General features: G+C 43.2%; 1 protein-coding gene across 1 annotated transcript in view; it reads right to left on the bottom strand.

Annotated features, from left to right (window-relative positions):
* cdh4 (cadherin 4, type 1, R-cadherin (retinal)) overlaps positions 1–13271 on the bottom strand; it is a 230326-nt gene that overhangs the window by 23436 nt on the left and 193619 nt on the right. Inside the window, exon 9 of the mRNA XM_042090357.1 lies at positions 5473–5610. Coding sequence (XP_041946291.1) covers positions 5473–5610 — 138 coding nt within the window. The remainder of the gene's footprint in view (positions 1–5472; positions 5611–13271) is intronic.

Here is a 13271-nt window from a genome sequence, read left to right as displayed (position 1 = left end):
ATTGGAGGAGAAACCAAAAAGGATTTTATTGTTGGATGTACACTGAAAACTTTCATCCAGTGGCTAGAGGAAAGTTGCTTGAAGACTTTGTTCTTCTTTCCCTATGAGACCCCCTCATTATATGGACTGAGTTATCCTTCAAACCAGTATCATGAACCCTCTGATCTTTCACACACGCCTTAGAAACACAGGAACCACACAGCTGATTATTATGCTAGCGTAGCTAGCGTAGCGGTCATATAGATATACGTTTTTTTTTTCTTTCTGATTTTTATTTATTTTTTTCTTCAGTAATTTTGTGTCAACGATTCGGGACACTGAAAGACGGGGCTGCACGAAACTTGGTGGGCATGTAGGCCTAGCCCCACAAGGATGACACATAACCACTGATTTTCGCCCCCAACCCTCACCTCCCCGCCAGACTGGACACCCCTGAAAGGAGGGTAGGGCTGACACAGTTTTCTGTGAATATCTCGAGAACCGTAGGACCACATTTTTGTTGTACGTTGGGCTCAAGACGCTATCTCAACCAATCCCATAACCACTAATTTACGGTATAGCGCCACATAGTTAAAAATGAAAAAGCAAAACTCAGGCTCTGTAATCGCAGGTATCTTTGGCTGAAGTGTTCAGAACTGCACGAAATTTGACCTGTAGGATCACCATGACACCCTCTGAATGCATGCTGAGTTTCGTGGAATTCCGTTCATGGGGAGCCATACTATAAATTAATTTATGCGTACTGGGGACTGGGCAGCGGTAATTTTGTACCGTTCTGCGGTACATCTAGGTACTTAGAGAGGGAGGTTAGTCTGCATTATGGTGCACACAGATGTGCACATGCATGCATGCGCGCACACACACACACGCACACACAAACAGTGTGTATGACCATAGACTGAATTTTTACTGCAGCATGTAAAATGATAATCATCCTCATTACACTAGAGAGGCAAAGATAAGCAAGAGAGCGAGAGAGTGTGTGAGAGAAAGAGAGAGTGATGGAGAAAGAATGGAGAGAGAGAGACAGAATCGAGGGGAGATGAAAGATTAGACCTCCCTGTATGCAACATAATGAGACGTGGCAAGTACCATTGTGTTTTTGTTTTCGGCATGCCACAATGAAAAGCCCTCTCCATATTCATGGGGCTTGTAGAGAAACGAATAAAACATATGGCTTTCTTCAAATTGGAAGCAATATATCTGCTCAGCTTACACCCCCTCAAACCATTTCCCTTAATTACCTTGCTTATGTTTGGGCTTGGGCTCTGGTGGGGAGATCCATAGTCTTTCATGCATCTGTCATATGCAAATAATTACTGAGCAGTGCGTCTTCACTGCACTCTGCCTCATGAGTGTGGGCAGGAGAGAGAAAGACTAACTGACAAAACAAATAAGACATTCTTGAGTTGAGAGAGCTACCAAGAGTTATTACCAGGTTTGTGAGTGTGTGTGTGTGTGTGTGTGTGTGTGTGTGTGTGTTAGAGCTGCAATGATTAATTGATAAGTTGTTGATATTAAATGAATCGCCATTAATCGCCATCTTACTTAATCGTAATCGGTTAAGCAAATTTGTATAAAATTGTAAGGGAAATACCTCAACATTCTCTGACTGCAGCTTCTTAAAGGGACACCAGGCAACGTTTTCGTGTTAATTACTCATCTTCGTAAGTCGGTATATGGTTAAATGACTCATTACAGGGCGAATGAAGACTCTCTTGCCCGCCCCTACTGCCTGTAGGAAGAATATCCCGCTTGCAAGTTCAGTGTATCGTACCCGCCGACCGAAGCAGGATCAGTTTACATCCTGCATCCACAGCACAGAGGCAGGCTAACGAAACGCGATTGTTGCAAACATGTGTATAATGGTAGAGCCGGCGAAGAAGCAGCGAAAACCCTTGACGGAAGATGCAAAGAAAAGGAAAAGATCTTCAGACCGAGCGAGGGGGAGTTTCATAGAGAAAAAGCATCAGGCTTGCCTGGTGTCCCTTTAAACTCTATGACAGTAAACTAAATAGCTTTGGAGTGTGGACAAAACAAGTCATTTGAAGACATAATCTTGGGCTTTGTGTGTGTGTGTGTGTGTGTGTGTGTGTGTGTGTGTGTGTTGATGGCATTTACATCCACTTTCTTATTTTTTCTAATCAATTCATCAAGAAAATAATATACGGTCAGCTATGAAAATAATTGTTGGTTGCAGCCCTAGTGTGTGTGTGTGTGTGTGTTTGTGTGTTTGTGTGTGTGTGTGGGTGTGAGACACACGTACGTGTCTGGGTGTGTATGTATATATTTACTGTATGTGCACTGTATTTACTGTATGTGCACTATTCTCCACAGCATATAGCATATATCTCCACGCTTTTGTGTGTGTGTGTGTGTGTGTGTGTGTGCCATTGCAAGAGCTGGAATGTCTCTCCTCCCTGTGGACATGTCTGGGGGTGTGCCAAACCTCTGGTCCAACCAGCAGCCCTGTAACCACAGAGCTGCAGCGTACAGCAACCCCTTCCCTCCCCTCCAGAGAGGAAGCCTCTCCTTTTATGCAGAGGGAGAAAGCGTAGACTGTAAAGGCACACATCATCCCCTGTCTTTGAACATGATAGCACACCAGTATTTCTTGTAAGGACAGAGTTTTAGACAGTAAAAGAAGCCAAGGGCGCATCAACACATATAAGAGTTTGTGCTGAATGTACAATGGACCTTGCCATTTGGCACGGATCTGCAAAAGCGGCTGGACGAGTGAGTATCGAGTATCGAGTGAGTATCGATCTGGGCAGCAGCAGTTCCATTATGGTTACGTCCATAGCTGCTAGTGGAGGGGAAAAGGGGTAGAGAAGGTTCTTCATCTGCCTCTCTGCACTGGAGCAGGTGGACTTCTGTGCACCCTCACATGGCTCACTGCTTTAAATAAGCCTTTGGTGTTTCAAGATAAAGGGCTCAGAGAGGAACTCTTTTACTGGACTGCTTTAAATCAGCCTTTGGTGTTCCAAGATAAAGTGCTCAGAGAGGAATTCTCAGAGAGGAACTCTCAGAGAGGAACTCTTTTTCTGGACTGTCCACTCTGATCTGGAGTTCAGGCTCTGGGCTCTGCAAAGCCCCTTGAGACTATTTTAATTGAGTCATAAATAGAGTCGAACTCAATTGAATTTTATTCTGATCTGAACTGGATCTGGTTCAGATGAGAACCAGCTCTGGCCCAGCACCGTTTTCTGTCTGGTTGGACTTTTTGGGGGCGTTTAATTTGTTTGACTCCCCAGTCCACCGGGAGAGACGCTAAACTATTCAGTACGACCAGCACTCAGCCAAGTCCATTTCTATTCAGCAGCCTGCGTTCAATTCCCTGGGCTGGCCGTCAGTCAGTCTTGCCGTCTGGCCAGCTTCGTCTGGAGGTGGTGTTTGTGCTGCAGGGTGTCATTGAAAGTCTGCTGAGGTACTTTTCCACTGACGAGTGGGCAGAATGAAAACACAACTACAATTCATATTGTTGTGTTGAACTTTTGTGTGCCTCTCTCCATCTGTTTGTTTTGTACTGTCTGGGTAGGGTTGGGCACCGAAACACGGTTCTAATATGGCACCGGTGCCGACACAAACGGTAGTAACTGCATCGAATAACAACGTGGATTTCGGTGCCTCATTTCGGTGCTTAAATAGCGTTTTTTTTATTTATTTTTTTTATACGAGGCATCACTGCATGTCATGCGCCATCTCTAACGTCTTGCCCAGATACAGTTAGCTAACATATGATAAACACTGGATAAACCAGAGGGGTGCACCACATAGGCGAGTGGACAGAGTTTGACAGCTTGCGTGAGCCCAAATAGCTTACTTTAAAGCGATATCGCGAGCTCCTGTCAAAATCTAGCAGTGGGCCTAACTACACACAAGCAAAAGGCTATGAAACAACATCAACAGTAGGCTAGCCTATACGTTACACAATATCCTTGCTAATACGCTAACTGACATTTATTTGAAATGTTATCAGCAAAGTTGTAAGGTGAAAACTTTATTTCACGGTGTTAAACAACATAATGGCATGATATTAATCTTTCCCATATAGCATCACAATGAATATGAAGATCATGTTAAAAGTTAGCTGGCAAAAACATAAATATGTAGGTTACAGCTGTCAAAGAGGCTTAAAAAACGTTATCGCTAATTAAACTCAGCTGACTGGTGTTAGCACATAGCCATTGTTGCTGTTAAAATGCCTACTAGGCTAGTGCTGGGAATCTAAACACTTAAACACCGACATGTAGCCTAACATGTTCAAAACCACTGCGTGTTATGGGTTAAGACATGACATTTCTTGAAGCATTTGGGAACACACTGAATTAACTGGAAAGTAGAGTTCCTGTTAGATTAGCTTGCTTGCAAATGCCGTTGTCCATGACCTGGCAGTTTTATGGCAAGCGGTTTTAACATAGCCTACCTTATGGCAAACCGCCTACACTGGGGAAACTTGAAAGCAGAGCTTACCATTGTGTGTGCATGCATGGCAAGCTGTTTTAACATTTAAATGTATTATTTGTAGTAGCAATGAGATATTGATAGTAAATTGAATATAACAGTTCAATTTCATGTTTAAATTTGTTCCATCAATTAAAAAAAAAACAATTTATGCTTTAGACCATTTTAATTTAAAACATTTAAAAAAAAGTACCGGTTCAGGCACCGTTTCGGCACCGGCACCGTTTTAATCAATTTAGCACCGGTATCGGATAAAACCCAAACGATACCCAACCCTATGTCTGGGGTACTGTGTTAAATGCAAAGCATAAAACATATGCAAGTGTGTGAAAGTGAATGTCAATCTCTTTCTTTCTCTCTCTGTCTCTCGTTGTGCTTGTGTACCGGGTGTGTATGGGGTGTGCCTAAGCATATGTGCATATCAATGTGTGTGTGTGTGTGTGTGTGTGTGTGTGTGTGTGCGCCTGTGTGAGTGTGCGTGTTAAAAGCACAGCTTTGCCAACTGCTTTGAGCTATTTCAGGTTTATCAAAGCAGGAGGGTGGGAGGCCAGGGACGTGCTGAGAGATACTGCCTCGCCATGGTAACATGCATTAGGAAGAGCCAGAGATGAAGAGAGACAGACAGGAAACAGACCAGAAAGAAAGAGAAGGAGAGAGAGAATCAACACATCTTCTCCTCAGCCTGCAGCACCAGACGAAATCAAGTGACGGGCAAATGGGGAGACACACACACTCACGCACACACGCATGCACACTCACACGCACACACACACACACACGCAAACACACACACACACACACACACACACACACACACACACACACACACACACACGAGCAAACACACACACACACACACACACACACACACACACACACACACAAACACATTTCCATAAGTTGCCTCCCATGTTTCTGCTCCCCCGCCCTCTCCACTAACTGAGCAGTGTGTTTTTGCTGCTGTATGTAACCAATGATGGCACCCCCACTCCCATGTGACTCACTCACCGTGCGGGAGGTCATCTCTGGCGGGTTGTCGTTGATGTCCCTCACTGTGATCAGGGCCGTGGCAGTGTTGGACAGGCCGATGGTCTGGCTGCCTTCCATGTCTGTGGCCTGGACTATAAGCATGTACTGGGGCACTCTCTGGAGAGTCAAACAAAACACAACAAATAAACAAACACATTTATTCACGTGTCACCATGATAAATAAGCAGATGGGGAGATGTGTGAATAGATGAATAATATATTGTGTTGGCGTGAGGAATGTGAATAAGACAAACTGAGCAGGAAGGGCGGACTGCAAAACTGAACAGGTGACTCATCTGACTGAATGAATTTGTACATCTGTAAATGTGTGTGTGTGTGTGTGTGTGTGTGTCTGTGTGTGTGTGTCTGTGTGTGTGTGTGTGTGTGTGTGTGTGTGTCTGTGTGTGTGTGTGTGTGTGTGTGTCTGTGTGTGTGTGTGTGTGTGTGTGTGTGTGTGTGTGTGTCTGTGTGTGAGTATTTCCTTTTTCCTGCGCCTGGGCAGATTTTTCCTCCTCACTGAGAGTAAAGTGAGGTATCAGGTGGGTGGGAGACTAAGCCAGTTCTGCTGACATCCAAACACCAGCTGGTGTAACACAGTGATCAAGAAACAAGACGTACACATCAACCAGGAGAATGGACACACCACAGCCTTCATGAAGTCAGCCTTAGAACAGCTGATCACCACACACTGAAAAGCTTTGTGTCTGTGTATGGAAACAGTGCTGTGTGTATTCCTGTGTAGAGTGTAGCCAGAGCCAGAACTAGAATCAGAACCAGAATAAGAAGACACAGACAATGACAAGAGCAGGGGCTAGAAATAGAACTAGAACGGCTGGAATAAGCATCAGCCTCATAACTAGAGTCAGTATTAAAATTATAATCGGCATAATTCGTTAACATGGGCACATTTAATCTGATTACAATCGAATTCATGGCTCAGTCGGAATAAAAATTACTCATATAAACACCTTCATAGAAAGATTGGAATTTCAATCAGATTGAAGGGGCTGGTAGCCTGGCATAATCAATTGGATTTGATTATGGGGAGTTTTTTTTAAATTTAGCCAGCCCAAATTTACCCTGCCCACAAAGTTTGAGGATATACTGTAAAATGGCTTAATAGCTGTTTTCTGTTTGTCTTTACTGACAACTGCACTGTCATTATCTTGCATAACAGACATGATCTGAGCAGCGGCCTTGTCAATTGAACTGATCAACTGAAGCACGCTCAGGTGACGTGGATGACTGCTTCACTCCATCATTGTATAAAGCCCACTCAAGCTATTCTGATTGCCAATTGGCTGAACACATCTTAACCAGACATATAGACTTCTCAATAGAGCAACTCCAGACTGAATTTCCCTCCCTCAAATCTTGTGGGCTGGGTAAATTCTTGTTGGCTTCCAGGCTAAAGAGGTGGTGTATTCCTTTTGGACTCCAATCGAACAGCCATGTAAACACTTTGGTTCAGTTTAAATCTTTTTTTCTGTATGCTCATTACTAATCTTATAACACGAATAACCCTATATTTCCTTAAAATCACCGTTTCACTACCGTTGTGATTATCTTACCCACAGCCTTGCCAATTATGATTAAGATTACCAATGTAGCTCTAGTGCTCAGCTTTCTTCATTAAAGTTACTTTCAGTATGAATAAACATGCTTCTGTTTCCCCCTTATAACGGCGCTGAACAGACGATATATTTGTTCAAAACCCCAAGCCAAGCTGAATTAATGTGCATGTCACATGGCTGTTCTGATTAAATGGTTCCTGTATATCACATATATTCCATGTAGTTTGGAACTGGAAGAAGAATCTGTCCAATGCCAGTCAGTAACCCTGTCAGAACTGGAACCAGAATCCTGTCCAACGCCAGTCAGTAACCCAGTCAGAACTAGAACTGGAACCAGAAATGGCAGAACTAGAAGCTCTAACACCAGAGCCAGGGCCACCAGTGCAGTGCTGTTTCCAGAGACAGTGTACAGGACTCCACACAGCCACCGCACACAGCAACATCTGGACGCAGGTTTAATGCATGCCACCTGGACGTAGGTTTACTGCATGCATAGGAACACATAGAGATTCAGGAATGTGATTTGATGATGATGCTGTTAGCACAAATGGGAAACTAGAACATAATATAAATACATGCATGTGCAGTTATATTTGATTGTGTCACATAAATACACATAATATGTATTATACAAATGCAAGCACATATATAGTTTATTAACATATCAACTTGCTTGTAAAGCAAATACAAGGAAATACACTTTCAAACAAAACATACCTATGCACAAAAACACAAACATGTGTCTGAAAAACACAAAGGTGCCTCCATGTGTCTACACAGTAGACAGTATCCAGTATCCAGTGTCTGTATTGTGTGTGTGTGTGTGTGTGTGTGTGTGTGTGTGTGTGTGTGTGTGTGTGTGTGTGTGTGTGCGTGTTTTCACTCGCCTATATTTGTGTGTGTGTGTGTGTCTGTGTGTGTGTGTGTGTGGGTAAGGATGTGTTTTCTCACGGCTATATTTGTGTGTGTGTGTATGTGTGTGTGTGTGTGTGTGTGTGTGTGTGTGGGTGTGTGTGTGTGTGTGTGTGTGTGTGTGTGTGTGTGTGTGTGTGTGTGTCTGTGTGAAGGCATGAGTGAAAGAGCTGCAGGCTGTGAGGCAGGTTGGAGTGAAGGGCTCATATATAACCGAGCAGAGGACTGGTGGGAGCATGGTGGCACTAAGAGAGAGAGAGAGCAAGAGAGAGTGAGAGAGAGAGGGCGAGAGATAGAGAGAGAAAAAGAGTGAGAAAAAGACAGAGAGAGAAAGAGAGAGAGAGGGAGAGATAGAGAAAAGAGAGAGAAAGAAAGAGAGAGAGAGAAAAAAGAGAGAAAGAGAGAGAGAAAGAGAGAGAGCAGAGCAGAGCTGCAAACCTCCCCTCATCTGTCATCTAAATGGATGCGCCGCCACCACTAGAAGAATCACTGCAGCACAGATATTATGGAGAATGAATGGACATTATTTAGACCAGTTATGGCAAGAGTGGCCGGGGGCTACGCTTCATCACAAACGGCAGGAGATGGCCTGACTCACGGCCAACAATTCATACACAACAGCACACACAGCTACAAAGACACACACATACGGTGCATGGAGAATGTATTCAGACCCCTTTCCCCTTTTTATATTTTGTTATATTTACTACACCTCACTACCAATCACTCAATACCCTAAAAGAGAAAGAGAAAACACACACATATATACTGTATATATACACAATAAAACAAAAAAACTAAAATATCACATTGGCATCAGTATTCAGACACTTTCCTCAGTAGCTGAAATTCTTTCTTTCAGCCGCTATCCATGGTGCTGAAAGTAACTCAGAACAAAATGTGAAAGGCTGCTTCAACATAAGCGTTAGCGCAAACCTATTTTAATGGCGTCATTTTTTTTATCGCGAGATTAACGTTCTTTTTGGTCTGACAAACTTTGTAGTTTTTTCACATGATGTTGCAACAACTAGTAACGTTAGAACAACTACAACACCACACCAGATCCAGCTAGACCGGAAACTAAACAATACGCACTGACGAATGGAACATTGTATGTGCTGCACCTACACGCCCCCTTTTAGGGGAAAGATGACTGTTTGGATATAATGGAAACCTTTGCTGCATCGAAGTGGGGAGCGAAAAGGGCTTATATACTTGAAAATCTTGAAACAAACGTGAATAAAAGGCACAAAATAAGGTTGGTGTAAGAGTTATCTGTGTGTTTATGGGATTAATGTGACCATTATGTTCCTATTCGTTGCTCTTACAGTTTACTAACAGGAGTGTCATGAATGTAGGCACAGTCAAACTGCCCATGGCTGACTATAACTAAGTTCGGCAAACTTAACTTTACATGTCATAACATCAACTAAACATAAGTCACACATTCATTCTATCACTTGTAAAATGAGCCGGCCAAAGAGTAGTAGGCTGACGCATTAATCGTGTGCCGCCAAAGTTTTTTTGGCTTTATGTGGCTTTGATGCACCGTTTCTTGTCCTCAAACTGCCAGACACTTCCTAGTAGCAAATATTCTAAGAACTTCCTCCTAGTCCTCCTCCTGTAGTCGTGGAGATAATAAACACCAACGCAGTTCTGAACTCCCGGCGGTCGACTGAATGGTGTTTTAAATTGCTGTGGACACCAATGCCGACATGAGTGCATGCACTCTGCTTTAGACATTCATTTGAATTTCTTGAATTTCCCCTGGGGATCAATAAAGTATCTATCTATCTATCTATCTATCTATTTACATTAGATTCCATTCTTTTCAACTGAACTCAAAGATAATGAATATAGTATGAATAAGTTATAGTATTTATACTTATAGTATGTTCTGTTTGTTATGGCCTTTATAATGTGTGTACATTTTATGCATGCACTTCTGTGGTAGCATTTATTTCAGTTTATATCAGCTATATTTCTGAAGAATAGGCCTATATTGTGTTGCCTCAAGGCCTGCTGCACATCTTTTGAAATTTGATTTGAAATAATCAAATAGACCTACGTCTAAAGTTAAGTTAAAGGGACACCAGGCAATGTTTTCGTGTTAATTACTCATCTTCGTGAGTCGGTATATGGTTAAATGACTCATTACAGAGCGAATGAAGACTCTCTCTCCCGCCCCCATTGCCTGTAGGAAGAATATCCCACTTGCAAGTTCAGTGTATCGTACCCGCCGACCGAAGCAGGATCAGTTTACAATAAAAGTTGATTGCATGAGTGACAAACAATCCATTGCCGTGATGCTCATTTTTCCTCACTGTTTCTCCCATTTCTTCCCTTCCTTCCTCAGACCTTTCAGTAAGGCATGAAAACCATCTCTAAACCCCATCATGAAGGTCATCATCTGCAGTGCACAGCACTGAACCTTCCTCTTGCCTGCACCTGAACGCCCACAACCACACACACACACACACACAAGCGTCTGCGGTGGAATAAATAAGCATGTGGGGCTGAGGGTTTGAGACCCCGTTCCTAGCAGCTTGGCGCATCCTCCCGGTGACCTGCTGGGTTTTGGGTTGGTGGGCCAGACGTTGATAGATGGTGGGCTTTAGGGGGAGAGGGGTGAACCCGTACTGGGTCAAATGAGCACCGCAGGGAGATCAATTACACGCTCACCTTCATGCGCATAGCCACACACATGCACATGTGCATACACACATATACACACTCAACACACACACACACACACACACACACACATGCACAAACACACACACACACACACAGTAAGCACAAACATGCTCAAACACAAACACACACAAGTACACCCACTCTCTCTTTTCATTTCTCTCTCTCTCTCACACACAAGCATATATACGGATACACAAATTCAACAAATGCACTCACATATACATTCACATCCACAAAACACACACACACAAACAAACAAACCCACAGATAAACCACACAGGAAAAGACAAACACAATCACTCATCTCATTAGTCAAGCATGATTGTCTTTTGTAAGAAGGCAGGTCAGCGTCTCCACTGAGGCCGCGTAAGCGCCGACTTCTTGCCGTGAGCCGCTAAACACCAACACACTACTACTACTACTGTAGTCCACAGTAGGCTACTTATTACCACACGCCAAAATGAAAACATCCATACCAACATGGAGTGAGACTAATCACGACGTAACTCATCCATCTGCTGCTTCCGTAACTGGGCCACAGGGACCTCATCTGTGGATGGTATGCCAGAGGAAAATGAGATGGATCGTTTCACATAATAATACTGAGGTGGAGGAATTGAACATCATGTTAAGGGCAGGAGATGTTTGTCTTTTTTCTCGTTTTGCTCTAAAAAAGGAGGAGTGGGGATGGGCGAGATGATGAAACGGACAGAATGTTCCGGAATAATACAAAAAAAACCTGTACATTTGCTACTGTGGAACACTTTGCTCACAAATCAGTGCGCTGACCTCAATGAATGAGTAGGCTATTATGCATCTGTGAATGTGTGCATGTTCATGTGCATGTGAGTTGTGTGTGTGTGTGTGTGTGTATGTGTATGTGTGTGTGTGTGTCTGTGTGTGTGTGTGTGGATGTTTGTGTGAGTGTGTGTGTTTGCGAGAGAGGGAGAGAGATGGAGGGCTCTATCTTTCACTCCAGCGCAATTGACTTTGCGCAAGTTGCTTTGTGGGCGGATCTTGGGCACTGTTGCTATTTTACCGGCGGGATAATGACTGTTGCGCCCGACGCAAATCTAAAATGGGGTGGTCTGTAGTAGCTACATTACTCATGGGTGTGGTTTGGGCGTAACGTGCAATGAACCAATCAGAGCGTCATCTCACATTCCCTTTAACAACAGGCACGCTTGTTCCATAGCAGATTGCTATTATGATGGCGGATTTGCCATGCGCAGCCAGGAACGGTTCACAGCGCTATAGTCAGTTGGGAACAGTTTGCTATTGATTTTTCCTCTTGACAAAATGTAATACAGAAATGTCACTTGTGTCACTGATGTTTTGGGATCACTCTCACTGAATCATGAGGTTATGAATGCATGGTGATATTTTTGCAATGTAATCTAACATTACCTCACTATAGACAATGCAGATCTTCTGTCAGATAAGCTCTCCTCTCCCGTCCTCTAATATTTCCTAAGTTATGTCATCAACACATCCGTGATTCGTGGAAATGTGTACGCTAGATTTATACCTATTTTTTCAGACACCACACTGATTTCCCTTGTGTAGCAATATTTGTCCTTGTAATTATGTATGGTTTGGAGAAATGGGAACTGCGTCATATAGATGAGAGGAGCAAAGTGCATTGCGCAACACAGGCGCCCAAGCAAGCACTCCTGCAGGTGTAAGCTACGGCTGTACCTTACCATCAGGCAACTCAACAACGACAAACAGTTTCCAAGTTGACCTAACTTTCCAACTCTGCACAGTATCCCATTAACTGCATGACAGTAGGCTATTCACAATATTTTATGTAAAGTAGAGTTTGTAAACACGTTATCATCAACTTACAGCAATTGTAGCCAAGGCTACTTGCTGCTTTCTTTTACTATCTATGGTTGCTGGTTAACAGCACATAATAAGCTGATTTAAAGGTACACTATGCAGGTTTTGTAGCTTAATATGCACGTTTTTTTTATCTTAATTTACCTTTATTTAACAGCTTCAGAGTCATTGGAATGGTTATATGACTTTTTTCGGGGTTGAACGGCGGCCGTCTCGCTTCCCCTTAGCGCCTGTGAGCGGAAAAACCACCCTTGCAACTGTGGGCCGGCGGCCCGACGGCCTCAGTGTCAGGAAGTATAATGAGTGTAACGAATTGCTTTACTGCATTCAAATACACATACAGTACATGCCAGGCACCGGCTAGAAAAAGGTAGCGATGGAGTTTCTCAGACATTCGTCATGACAGAGCCAGCGAAAAAAGAAGCAAAAACCGAGAAAACAGTAAGGAAATTGCCAATACTGCATAGTTTACCTTTAAGCTAATTCACAAACTCAAGACTTCAAGGCCATCATGGATATAAAACGTTTTTTGAAAACAACAAAAGGATGGAGGGAACATAGCAAAGCTTGGAGTTATTTCAGATGGGCTACAACAAGGTAGGCAAAATTGTGGTGCTTGTCAAAACCTTAGCACAGCTGGAATAATGCTTATAGGCTGGTGTTAAAGCGCACACGATGTTTAAAGCCATACACAACGGTAAATTGGAACAAAACTAAAGGTAACTTTAGCCTTTATAGGGCGGTATAAAGTTG

This window comes from Alosa sapidissima, chromosome 4 (genome assembly GCF_018492685.1).
Source record: "Alosa sapidissima isolate fAloSap1 chromosome 4, fAloSap1.pri, whole genome shotgun sequence".
Classification (NCBI taxonomy): Eukaryota; Metazoa; Chordata; class Actinopteri; order Clupeiformes; family Clupeidae; genus Alosa; species Alosa sapidissima.
This window is presented reverse-complemented; position numbering and strand designations above follow the sequence as displayed.